The sequence below is a fragment of the Sordaria macrospora genome, chromosome 7 (genome assembly GCF_033870435.1).
Source record: "Sordaria macrospora chromosome 7, complete sequence".
NCBI lineage: Eukaryota > Fungi > Ascomycota > Sordariomycetes > Sordariales > Sordariaceae > Sordaria > Sordaria macrospora.
The window spans coordinates 774536-788279 of record NC_089377.1 but is presented as its reverse complement, the minus strand read 5'-3'; the positions used below and the strand labels follow the sequence as shown (position 1 = coordinate 788279).

Genomic DNA, 13744 nt, shown 5'->3' with positions numbered 1-13744 from the left:
TCTCCAGAGTTTCCCCAGATCGGTAACGACAGGAGCATCACCACCTCGCTGACACAATTCGCCCTGTCATTGGCCGACTTTACACCGCTGATGGAATGAAGATAGTTATATCGACTAACAAACATGGACCAGTCCAGCTCCGTTCTCATAGTCACAATCTCGTTTGAGTGCACCTTGCCAGCGGTCCAGTTGCGTCGAGGTTGCTACCCTGGAAAAAGATCTTGCCGAAGCCCTATGCATATAATCTATGATTCGTCGGGTCAGTCCGCCTTCTTCTCCGCGAAGCATTTTACCGGCTCACACCTCACATTCGCCTAAGAAGGGGCCAAGGCAAATGCGAATTTATCCTCCAAATTCGTATGAATTTTCCCAATGCCCTGTCGATTCTTGCTGTTAACAAGATGGAAATATTCTGCCATTTAAAGTCAACTCCTGCATCACAAGTCTGTCCGCTTGGGTTCATTGAGCCGTTGCCGGTGCTCGATGTTTCACTGCCCTCATAAGGGATCGAGAGTCACACGGCGCATCAGTAACTGGCAGTCGCGTAGTACTTTGCCGAGCTCAACCTTGTTTTTTTCCGGTATAAATGCCAGCATCAACTAGACATCATGTGAAATGTCAAAAAACATCGACCGCCTGACCTTAGATTGATGGTAGCAAGAACATGATTTGTCACATTTCATGGAGGACCGTTCTTGTTCAACGAGTTACAAGTCACCATAACCCATGAATTACAGCGGTTCAACACGGGAAATTTCAGGCTCCTGGTCCAAACTGGGCTCGGCAGCAGCGTATTTCGGACAACCGGTGTATAAACTAGAATGGGCTTCTTTCTTTCATCCGTTGACCCTCGGCCCATCCAGAAATCACAAGCTTGGCCTTTGCTGGGCATCACATCTACCGAAGCTCAAATAACAAAAATAAAGGCATGGTGAGTTGGTCTCAACCACCCATGATGGCAAGACCACGGCGAGAGGCAATACATTAGTATAACGTACTAATTTCGTGGGCACAGGATTAACTGTGTTGGGATAGCCTTCTGACACTACACAAAATGTGAACCTCATACAGGTTTGATACGCCATACAAGAGGCTATGAATCTGACCGAACTCTTGATGTCTGTTTCCCTGTCATCGAATTGTTGAAGATGACAGATATGCTGTGTCTGTCTATGTTGCTGTTTGGACAAGCACAACTTGAACGTGTTTCCGTTTCCCATTCGTCAAGGCAGGTGTGTGTACTCCTCATTACCGAGCAGTGCCATCTCACTAGTATCTTATATAGCATACGTCGAGAATTGGACGGGTGATCATAAGACAATCGGGTTGTGTAACCAACCGGTTGATACACTGTTGTTTTCTGCAATTGTTCTAGAAGACCCGGACCCCAACCCATACTCCGCACTTTCCCCCGATCCATGTGGTTTTTCGTTTCGGGGTTCAGAAGTTCGGGGCGATGCGGAAAGGACAGAGTGATTGTGATGACGGGCAAGCTTCCACACCACAAATGTGCCATGTCCGCTCAATTTAGCCAGGACAACAGATCAGAGAATGCTTCTGATCCCTCGGGTCTTCGAAACCCTCGTCGGTGCTTTTCGGCGGCACACATCAAAACCATGACAAGGAGGTAGAGAAGGCCAAGCCCGAAATCTTTGATGCCGTTGCTGTAATGATCTGCTAAGAGTTTCAAGGGTTCTTCTCGGCTTACCGGGCAAAAGGGAGCGGGGGATACACCCTCTCCTCTTCTGTCTGTATCCTCTCGGCCTCAGACAGACAGACCATCACTCGATGTCGATGGACAAGGGTGCGGGGACGGAAAAACCTAGAGGGTTCTTTGCACCAAGCCTCTGGACTGATTCATCGGTAGACCAAGGTGAAAGCACTTGGCTGGAAAATTTTGGGTATGCACGGGATGGATGTAGACGGAAGCGTGCTGAGGTTTCTGATACTCTGTCTGGGGTGCAGCCCAAAATATCGAATCCCTCGCGTCATAGAAGCAGAGGCAGAGCCAGGCTTTGCGTTTTATGAACGGCTGAAAAGGGCAGTGAGTTACCCAGACTCTGACCGTCGGCACCCAACCTCCATGGTGGTTGGCCCCCAAAATGACGTTATTCTCATTCTTCGGAGCATAGCGCGCATGCTAAGAACGGGCTGCGGTGGACAAGGACTGAAGCTTCCCTTTCGAAAGCCTCGGTTGAAGCTCTTGCACGGAGTGAGTGCTCTGGTTCAATGGCTTTTGCTTTGTCTTGTTTACTGGTTAACCTGATGCTGTGATGGTGGTGGCATCGTGGTACCATAAGAGTCCAGAAGATGAAAAGTCCATGTCATGGTTGAGTTGATGAAGAGGAGTGGGGTAAAGGCACTGAAGCTTGAGCCCGGGCCATGAGTGCAGAGTGGAGCCCCGCGTGTACCTCAACGGCGGGCAGTCTCTGGCAGGGCCTTGTGCCCCTCTTCACCACCTTTTGCCTCCACCTGAATTTTCACCTTTCATAAAAACCCCCACGTTTGACAAGCTTCAATTTCCTCGACGCAACGAAAATCATCCTGTCCATTTTTCAGCTTCTTTCTCTGCCTATCTTTCCCTCCTCTCTGCCAACCCCACGACGGCAATCACGGTCATGAAGTTGCCGCCCATGTTGCTGCTTTCTTGACGATCGCACCGCAGACATTTCTCATTTCTTGGTGCAGCCACAGAATTGGCAAGTCACAGCGGCCCTCCGGCCTCGCCGTCTACCGAAGCACGCATGCAGCAAGCGAGCAAAAACTGTACGACCATGAGCTCGGCCGCTTGGCCCAATCATCCCCTCTTCTTTTCCCCCTCTTTCCCTCTACCTACACCTACATTCTCTTTTTTTCTATCACCTATGGCAATGTGCAACACCAGGTTTCGGAGCCTGCGCGTCGTTCACCAAAAGTTCGCTTCAGCTCTCTTCCTGCCTCGTCCTCCCCCAAGCCCTGTGACAGGTTGCTGGCGGTTATCCGGTCTGTACACGCTCGTCATAGCTGAGCTCAGCGGCGCGGGAGGAGTTGAAGGGGTTAGGCTGAGGCGACATGTTCTGAGGTGAGCTGCCGCTGCAGGGACGGCTTGGCTCAGCAGCATCACAAAAGGTTGATGACAGCCTCCTTGAGAGCTGCTGAACATGGTCTTGCACCAACGCCCACCTCATCACTTTATGCAAGGCGCGTTGCGGCGAGGACCGTCGATTCGATTCTGACGCCCCCATCCTTCTTATTCTGCTCATTTCTCCTCTTTGTCACATCCCATCACCGCGACGGGGGTCAACGGTGAGTTATTGCAGATGTGGTTTGTCACATCAAACCCTCCTCGCCCCTATCATTAATGGCTTGTCTACCCTCTTACCTCATTTTGCCAAGCAAGGTGTTCGCTTCATGGCGTTCATCAATATCTTCGTCTCAACTGGTTGACGTTGATATCTGAGCTCAATGGCTAGATTGACATATTTCAAACCCAATGCTGGGCGCCCGTGTTGACCGTCTCGTCTTGAGCTTCACATGATATGCGGGAATCAGTGGAGGTTACATATCAATACCCCAATCAACAATGTCCGTTGTTGTTGTGGTAGATGGTACCTTAGTTCTGGGGGAGGGGGGTTGATGAGGGGGAACCTACCTCTCGCTGGTCCAGATGTTCGCGGGTGATGGTGCCATTCATGGTCCGTCAACCGGGCAAAGGGGAGGGTAGCCATCAATCAGCATCATGAACCATTCAACTGGGAGCTGTGGTGGTGGTGTGTTCCCCTCTCTTTTGTTCCTGTCCATAACGCCTCTTTCTTCCCTCACCCACGTAAACGTGCAGAATAGTTCTGCGAATATCGTAAAAGTAGAAATGCCCGTGGCTCGTTCCATTTGGCGTTTCCATGGTTGCATCTGATTGTCTACCAACACGTTGTCGACCACACACACCTCACCCTCTTTCAGTTGCACGCACCACACCTTTACCAATTATGTTCTTCGTAGACGTCATGCAACATGCTGAAAACCTCTGGAAAGTCAATGTTCTCGAAACGCATGTACCCTCTACAGCACCAACCCCCAATCCAGCCCTTCTGAGTTCTGGCCCACACATTCCCCATCAATAGACAACCAGACAACCTGCCCGCTGTCTTGTACAACTTCTCGAGGGCTTTGAGGGGCAGGTAGTCGGCTTGCCGATTTCAGGTCGGACGGACATCCCGCCGTGTGTACCCGTACCGTACACACTCGCCCTACTTGCCCGTACTCATGCCTGCCTGCCGCTCTCGTGTGCCGCCCGTGTGCGGTGTGCCTGCCAATGTTCTGTTTCTGTGTCACGTCATTGTCGATTGTTATGGAGGACGGTTGTTGACTTGTTCGGTTGTCGGGGCGGGACCGGAAGGGGTGGTGGTACGAACCCACGGTCCTCACCTACCTCACCGTGCTCGTTCAGTACGGCTGCTGCACGGGTAGCGGATTGGAATAGGACGGCTCCTGATGCTTTCAGCACTTGGACCGAACTTAAACCAGATCCCAGACAGAGGCTGAGAGGCTAGAGCAGGTACATACCAGATAGTACCATGCAAGCCTCAGGTGAGGTTGAAATTATTAAGCTTCAGCTTTCTTCTTCTTCTTTTTTTCATCCCCCTCTCATAGTCTGTATTCCTTAGCTTACTCTACTCCGGCGTTTTAGCGCCAGCTGCCAACTAGGTCCGTATGTCAATATCCGCCGATACCCGGCGCGGCCGGTGGTCGGCATGCGGGCCACGGTGGACAAAAAAAAAAGACGTTGTGCGCCGCGGCCGTCTCTACTCCTGAGTGCTGAAAGATGGAAAGCATGGAGACACAAACCAATCTCCTCTCGGAGTTCGGCAGCCGGTTACTCATCATGACGGGATAGACGGGACATACCGAACATGGACATGTTGTGGCACTTCGCAGTCGCCGGTGCCGGCGCCGGTTTCCGGCCGCCGAGTGAGTCGCTCTGTTAACACCACCCTCGGCCGGTATGGTGCCGCCGGGCTTGCTTACCTCAGCTGTTTGAGACGGAGATGGAGATGCGGGAGATAGTCCGATCCGCCACCTGTCTTCCCGATCATCACAAGCCAGGTTGGCATGGAGAGATCGTCATTCTTGGATGTCCGGGTAGGACTGGGTAGGACAGTAGTATGACAGCCGTCAAAAGGCATGGTACATGGAAGGGGACGGCAGCTATGCTGTGCAGCTATGGACCACAATGTGGGCTATGTTGTGTAAGGCTTCGAGAAGGGGAAGACAGGAGGACTGGTGGGCTTCTGTTACACCTTGGGTTACATACCTCACCAAGTGTCGATCTGTCGTTCCGCGCGCGCCCGGAAATGGTGAAGCAAACAAAGAAACAGTAGGTACAGATAGGCGTACAGAAAGGGGTTCTGGAACTTGTGGTGGGTAAATGCCAAGTGGGATGAAGCTTAACGGGCTGGGATACAAGTAAAGCCTTGTCTCATGGATGGGTGTTCGTCAACGTCGTTCAACATCTTTGTGTGTTCAGGACTCTGGTTGTCTAGGTAAGTCTGCGCGGCCTGGACGACTGATTGGAAGTGAGGCTGCGGAACAGAAGTCACCAGAAGACCTGGCTTGTTTATTTACTTCCATCTTGCACTGCCTTCTATTTCCATGGACATGGCCAACTGCCGTCTGTCGTATGTTACTTGAGTGGCACTGCGGCTGACACGGCGTTGCCGTGCTTCTTCTTCTAGACCCCTTGTTTGTTCCAGTTCGGCTGGCTTGCCGAACTCGTATTATGTGAGGCATGTATGGAACTTCCATGTTTTGTCAGATTTCGCTATATTGGATACGAATGCTTATTGGCATCTACGGTGTTGTTAAGTTTTGAGTTACAAGACACCAGCTGTAGAGATGCTCATTATCGTCGCTTGTAGGGAATACCGTTTTGAAGAAAGAACCATTCACCTGGCTCAATATTGACTCCAAGGTGCGCTACAGGCTCGGATGTTCCCGTCTCTTACGGTCAGTGTGTCGAAGAATTCACCACCTTCTTGATAAACCTCAGTTATATCGGTGCCCCAATTTGCGCAATGTCTCTCCAGTAGGTGTTGAGTTAGGATCCCTTTCAACAGCCCTGTGGTAACATATGGCTCACTTATGGTCAAACTCTCCTTTTTTGCGACCTATTTGTCAAGTGTGTAGAAGAAAGCAATAAACATAACTCCAGCATGTATTTCGAAACCTCCCAGCCATTCCCAGTAGGTCACAACCCTGTCTCAGATCTGCCGTGATCCTGTATCATCTAAAGTAAACCAGGCCGCCGCACCACAGCAGACGGGTTAGAAGTTGATAGCATGTCAAGTCAAAATGCCACCTGGAGACATGTATAGCTTAGACAGAAGTTCATGCGAAACAGTTTGTGTATGTTTCAACGGCCAGGAAGGTTTCCTAGATGATGACGACGACAAAGGCACAATGAAGCAGAGCCGCCTACGGCACATCAAGGGGATCCCGTTCAACAACCAGCACAACTCATCCACTATAACTACACAGGCGGATAGCCGTTTCAAATGCTACCGAAACCAAACCAGACCTAGTACCGCACGCTTCGGCCGCTCTATCCGTCGCTAAAAAAAAGCCTCAGAGGACTTCGCAGCGTCAGCTTCCGTGGAGTCTCGAGAGGGTAGATAGTAGCATGTCCGTTTCTTCGGGTCGCGACCCGACTTTCCGGGGGTACATGCGGTCAACTGCGTAGCCGTTGGGTGTTGTGGGTTGCCATGCTTCCCACGCTGATGACTTGCATGTTTGGGTTTTTCGCGGATCTCGGAATTCGGGATGGGCCTGCACATGCTGCTGTAAGGAACGGGATAAGCTTGTTGATGGGCGGGCGTCTTCATCGTATAATAACGCTCGGAATATTGGCCGAAAGAAAGAAACAAAAGTCATGAAATCCGTACTGTAAAAGGCGACAGTGTGAGGTTTGTTGGAAGGTTGGGTATTCGTCGGGGTAGGCTGTGTAAATAGTGGAAATAGCTTTCACGGGCAGTGAGCTCACCAAAAAAGGGCCATTATTTTATTCACACAGCGAGTAAACCTAAGGTAACAGTGAAATGGTACCTGCCAAGCATTGTGGTTCCCGATTCCGCTTTCGCAGCGTGCCTTCTCCGCACAATGACAGTTGCCGATTGTGTCATTGAACCACTGCCAACAACGCCGGGCCGAGGTCAGACAGCTGGTACCATAAGAGGTAGTGTACACCTTCATCATCACCACTCACCGTGAGAACCATCGAGACATCACCGCACGACTCAACAAGAAGTGATCTGATATCAGAATTGAGTTCAGGATATTCACAGTTTCAAATCTCCGTTGCCAAGAATCCCGAAGAGCCGCTTGTTCGACGCGGAAGTCGCCAAGACTACTGTAGATAGCTTCTTTTCTCATTTTCATAGACACTGCCGACGAATTCATAACCGCCATCATGCCCGAAACTATCAAGCAATACCCTGACCCGGACAAGTGAGTGCAATCTTTGGATGCCTCAAATCGGATGTACGACTGACAACGATGTAGGCCTGTCCACATTGTCTTTGTGGGTGCTGGTGCCGTCGGTTGTTTCTATGCCTCCAGATTACATCACGTAGGTTCATCCCGGTTTGTTTACTTTACATCTCACAAGTCAGGGGTGAAGCGAAACATCGCTTGGCTGCTCATCATCCATCCTCACCCGCCCTTTCCCATTGTTCGCCTATGGACACTCAACTAACACTCAACAGCCCTCCAAAAACATCCACGTCTCCCTCATCGCCCGCTCCAACTACAAAGCCCTCCTAGATAACGGCGTCAAACTCCAAACCCACTCATTCGGCGACTACACCTTCACTCCGCACGCCGTCTTCCCCAACGTCGAGGCCGCCGCTTCCGCTCCTCAACAATGGGACTACGTCATTGTAACCACCAAAGCGCTTCCGGACCGCGGTGACGACTCGGCGCTCATCGCCCCGCTCATCGGTCCCAACTCGTGCATCGTCCTGATCCAGAACGGCGTCGGCGTCGAAGCGCCCTACCGCACCCGTTTTCCCTCGACACCCATCATCAGCGCCGTCACCGTGGTGTCTGCCGAGCAAATCAGCTTGGGAGTCATCCGGCAGAATAGGTGGACGCGCATTCATTTGGGGCCCTACTCTAACTCGGCTAGTTTTGACACTAGCACGCCTATTACCAAAGATCGGGCTCCCGTTCCGAGTGGTGAAACAGGAAGTCTAACACCCACCGGCTCCGGTGCTCCCTCTTCATCTCCACCGCCATCCCGCTACCTATCCAACTCCGACCTCGCCCTCCAAAAAAGAGGTTACGACCTCGCCTCCCGCCTCACCTCCTGGCTCGTCCACCACGGCTCCATCCGCGACGCCCGCCTCTCCTCGGAATCCCACCTCCAGCTCATCCGGTGGCACAAGCTCTGCATCAACGCGGCCTTCAACCCCTGCTCCGTCCTCTCCGGCGGCTTGGGAAACGCCGAGATGGTGCGCGACCCGGAACTCCGCCTGTTTTTGTCAGCCATCATGTACGAGATCTGGGATGCCGCGCCCCTGATTTTGGGACTACCGAAAGGTGAAGGCTTCGATAAAGATCCCAAGGGGTTTGCCACTCCCGAAAAGATCTTGAAGTCCACGGAAAGGAACGTGGGCAGCAAGCCTAGTATGTTGATCGATTGGGAACAGGGGAGGCCGATGGAGTTGGAGGTTATTGTGGGTAACCCCGTGAGGATTGCGAGGGCGAGGGGGGTGGAGATGCCGAGGTTGCAGGGGGTTTATGCTTTGTTGAGGAGTATGCAGAATGTGAGGGAGAGGAGAAAAGGGCAGGGGAAGTTGTAGGCTGTGGTGGGAGGTGGGAGGTGGGAGAATAGATGTGGCTTGGTGCGGTGTGTTGAGCGAGCGAGCGAGCGAGCTTTGTCACGGTTCTTTGGCGATAGTCTAATCCAGGCTTGGGACTGAAGGGTTTGGATGGTGGCATGCACGTAGAGACACGTAGTTTACAGTATATCAGGATAGAAGATTGGAGAACAAAAGATGTTGATCACTTCACTCACCATCTGCCGTTGTATCCAATGGACATGAAGCGAGGTTGGTCTTGCCCGTCCATCCATCAAGCGTTCAGTTCAAGTGAGCTTTTTGAATCTTGTCAGTAAGCCACTCGAGTGGCATTTTGGCAAATATGTAGTGGCACTCAGCACAATAACCAAGCTATCTATGCAACACCGACAGTTGGGCCGTAATTCCATTCTAACAATGGCAGCTCTAGAAGAATGGATGTTCGCCATTAATCAATCCTTACCTGCATCGACACGGAATCGGTCTCCCCCAAGTTTGCAACCGAAACCGAGACGTCAGTGAAGTGACATGAGAGAATCGTCATCCTTCATTGCCTCACTTCGTCCTTCATAGCGCACTATCAGTCAAGGTTCAATATCTCATCGGCGTGATCCGTGTGTGGGCTTGGCGAGTCTCGATCGAACACATCCATTATCTGCACATACGAACGTAATGTGGCGAAGAGCACTGACTGCACTCAGGCGCAGAGCACCGTTCGTTATTCACATACAGGCGGGCCGGGTGTGCTTTCCCGCTGAGTGTCCAATCCAAATTTCCCACACTTTTACCTACTGGGGAACTTCGCGAAAAAAAAATAGGGAAGTCACGACTCAGACCGTCGGGTCTGAACTTGGCGGTCGAACCACCCGTCGAGAAGTATCTACATCAAGCGGGCAGGAGCGATGGAGAGCAACGGCGAATGCGGGAGCAACCAGAAAATGCCCGAATCGAATCGAATCGTGGGATGTCACTACCTGTACTATTTATTCCCATACCCGTCCGTATCACTTCTCCGGCGTTGGCGTCCTCGAACATGGAAGCTTTTTCAATCCAGCACCTGTGGTCGGGGTTTCTCAGATAGAAATCCTTCTACATGCCTGTATGGGGTCAACTGACCTACGTTCTGAGAAGTACCTATGACGGGGGGAGGCCGAGGTCTGGCTGATTGATGGTTTGACTGCGTAGGTACGTATAAAGTAAGCAAGCAGCGACGAGCACATGCTGAGTATTGATATCAGATTGAGTTGAAGGGCAAAGTAGATAGATGATGAGTAATACCTAAACTACCTACGGGGCAGGGAAGCACACGCATAACCTTAAGTATGTGTACGAGGTGAGGATGATGTTGTTTCTTCTGTTATTTGGTCCAGATATCGGCAGGATGAAGGAGGAAATTTCCTATCCAGTGAGGTTGTTGATAGCAGCTGGAGCACTGGAGGAACCAAACTACTACTACTACGGTGGAACTGGTTTGGCGATGATAATATGAGCGTAAAATAGTTACCAATTCCTACCTACTAGGTCTCCATTGTGTATACCACAATAGATTGGCAATGACTCCTCTGAACTCATGTACTCAAGTATCTTTACGCCCCAAAGATACTGACCCAAGTCCAGGACGATTTGTACCAACATGAAGGTGAGCAAGTCCCTGATCGTCACAGTTTGGCAAGCTGAATAAGAAGTGTATCACGGCGCCACTAGGTACCTTGGTCAGAGTGGCCATCACCGGCCTCATAGCTGTGAAACCCATCGAGAATGAAAGCCACCCGCACCAGAACCTCTCCCTCGCAAAGCCTGATGGTCCCTGCCACGACAAGACACAATGTACCTCTAGTGTGCTTTATAACCTCCAGCTTGAGATGAAACAACCACATACGACCATACCCACTGGAAAACTCGGGATCCCGTCCGCTCTCCCATAGATAAGCCAATGAGGGCCAGACTAGTAGTTGGGTCGGTGACGACCAGCGAATCCCTGGTGTTGTATGTTTTTTTCTATCTTTTTTCTTTCACCTCTTTGACTTGTTCTCTTCCCGGGCCTCATCCTCTTTCGGCAAGCTTTTTCCTTCATGCGGACATGATCTTCTTCGTTGTTGTTGCCTTTGGTGTTGGATGTAACGGCTCCGCGGCCCGGTATCTATCGCGATATGACTCGAGTCAAAAGAAGTTTCGTGGTGTGCTCAACTTTTCAACCCTTTGTCCGATGCTAGATTATCGTCCTCCTCGAACTCTTCGTCATCTATGCCGTCATTGCCGATGCTATCATCCGTAGTAATTTCCACCTTTTCTCTGCTGCTGGAAACCACACGTTATCCTCCTCTTCAGAATGATTCTAACATGTCGTGGTGAGTAAGTCATCATTCTGGGACTTGTCGTGTTCAACAAACTTGTTGCTGTCCGTAGAAAACATGGCAGGTGAACTGAAAGCGCGCAATATTTTTTCTTTCTTTGTGTTCTTTCATTTTGCCCGTGTCTCTGACAAGGTGATTGGAGCTTCGTAGATTCACTTGTCGAGACCGGCGAGGCACGGCACTACGTGCTCCACGTGCTCCGTTGACTGGAACTTTTTTGGATGATCGTTATCCGGCGGTGGAGGACAGTTCCAGTTGTTTGGAGCGATCTCTAATGTTAAATGATGCGAGATTCGCTTTCACATGCCATAAGGCCCAAAGCGGTAACGCGGAGAGCCACCGCACCCGGATGTGTTGTGGTTGATATGCGCGCGTGTGTATAGACCCGCCGCCATGTCCATAGAGGTGTTGTGTAAATATTGTTAGAGGCATGTCCTTCACGTTGACCTCAAGCATAACAGTGAAGTGTTGGTGATAAGAACTTTCTCAAGTCCGAAGGATCAGATGGCTGAGAAAACCCAGCTCGACCCTAGCGAGGAACCGCCCAGCATAGGATGGTCAACTTTGACTTTGAGCGGCTCACGATGGAACCAACAACGGTTCGGCGTGATGACTTCATCAAGTTGAGGTCCGAGGATCCAAATAGCTGCTCATGGTCATGGAGAGGAGGAAGAATAAGTAAAATTAAGAGGTGTTGGTGATACCGAAGGCCATCTGGTCAAACGGTTACGGTCGGTCCATAGAGATATTGACCCGAGTGTGAAGTGACCTTGGGGGCCCAACCGGGGATCGTGATAAGATGCGGTTCTGCGTTCAGTGTCCTAGGTTAATCGGATTCGTTGAGGGCGTTTGGAGGTCATTCCTGTCATTGTCGTGTTTCCTATTTGATACTTTAGTCCTTCCATCTTTGTCCCTGAATCAGGGTCCGATGTTTCCCCCTGGATGACCCAGGACGGGAAGTCGGGAACAAGTGGAAGCAAAATATCGGACAACAACTTCCGACCCCTCTGACTCTGTGGACAGATGCGGTAGTGGTGGTACCCCCCTGGCAGTCGCTAACAGTTGGCCCTGCACTACCTCCATGTAGAAACCGGCCGGTAGCTCTTAAAAAAAAGGCCCTAAAAACTCACAGGATAAAGGTGACGTCATGTCGTAAGCCGTTAGACTGACGTCGCGTATTTTAGTGTAAGTTGATGACCTCATACAAGAGCGACTTTTTCCTGTAGCTTTAAAGGTTATTTTGGGTACTGGCGTATGGTAGAGTGTTCGCTTTGTGTTTCGTCTTAGCGGTGCAAAATGCTCCTTTTTGAAGCGACAGTTATAGCGCGGGTAGGGTGCCTGTTAGTGAACAGATCGGGAGGAAATGTGCCTCTTTTTCAGATGATCGATTCGGGCCCGGGGAAAGAGACAAACCGTTCTGGTGGGGTTCCGTCTGCAGGTGCTCCCGGCCTGGACTTGCCCTCGCCTAATTTTGTGGCCCATGCCGGAGCGTTTACCTCTGTTATAGCCATTGACCCTTGGCGGGAACAAGCGAGCATGGTGTTTATAGCAGATGGTTCCAGACTCAACGGCTCTGTGCGTGGGGTCACTGCTGCGGCAATCTTCTTACAGAGTTACTAAGACAGTGCTACTCCTCGTTGACACCAGGCCACTGTTTAGACAAAAGGTCTCGTACAATAAAACGGAGCTCTTTGAACGGGTAAGAGATGGTCGCCGCTGTTGTTGTTTGGTGTTTCACAATTTCCTCTTCCAAGAAAAAACACAAAAAGAATGGAAGGGTTCAAGCAGAAGGCAGGTCCTGACTGGTTGTTCGGTTTTTTTTGTGCACATGCGCTATCGAGGAGTCATTGAGAATTTACCGTAACTCGACAAGATCGGCCAAGAGGCAACCACCATTGCTTTCTCTCTGTTTCGTCTTTTCTTGCGGACGGATGGCGGCGGCACTTGTCTTTGGCCACGGTTACAAGTTCCGGGCCCCGTCCCCTGTGTGGCTGAACAGCTTCCCGTCCGCCAGCATTTCCGATTCTCTTTGTTCGAATCGCAGCGGACTGTGGCTGTGGCAGAGATCTTGCCTCCTCGAGGTTCCAACAGAGTGGTAAAGAAGACATGTGCCTGTCCATCTTTGCCGTTAACAATCAGGCGCCACTGTCAATTTGTCTTTGAACCAGTCAACGGGAAGAGAGTCTCTTTTGAAACTCTCGATATCGGAGATGCACATTTCAGAGTCAAGAATATGATGGGCCTGCGGCTACAAGGCTAAAAGGCTGACATGGAACAGCGAATCTTTAGGATTTCTCAACGCTTTTTTGCCTTTTCCAGGAAACTTCAGCTGACGCAGGTGGCGGTTACCCAGTCGGTTCAAGTCGGCCCCAGCCGTCCGATGGACCTTTTGCCTCCAACGTCTTGGCAATATCGCTCCCAAAAACCCCCCAAAAAAAACCGCAAAAAAAACCGTACGATAGCGTTGGATTCGAACCCTGGGAATGTGCAAACCCTCAGCAGATTCACTCTCGAGAGGGTAGGAATGATACCTATTCACAGACGACAACAGCAATTCGT

The 13744-nt window shown here is 50.9% G+C and overlaps 1 protein-coding gene across 1 annotated transcript; it reads left to right on the top strand.

The window, feature by feature from the left end:
• Nucleotides 1-5814: 5814 nt before the first annotated feature.
• On the top strand, nucleotides 5815-9161 carry SMAC4_03469 (uncharacterized protein). The gene is made up of 3 exons (XM_003353104.2): nucleotides 5815-7479; nucleotides 7534-7600; nucleotides 7737-9161. Exons 1-3 carry the CDS (start codon nucleotides 7442-7444, stop codon nucleotides 8832-8834), a joined length of 1203 nt encoding a protein of 400 aa, XP_003353152.1. The 5' UTR covers nucleotides 5815-7441; the 3' UTR covers nucleotides 8835-9161.
• The last annotated feature ends 4583 nt before the right edge of the window (nucleotides 9162-13744 follow it).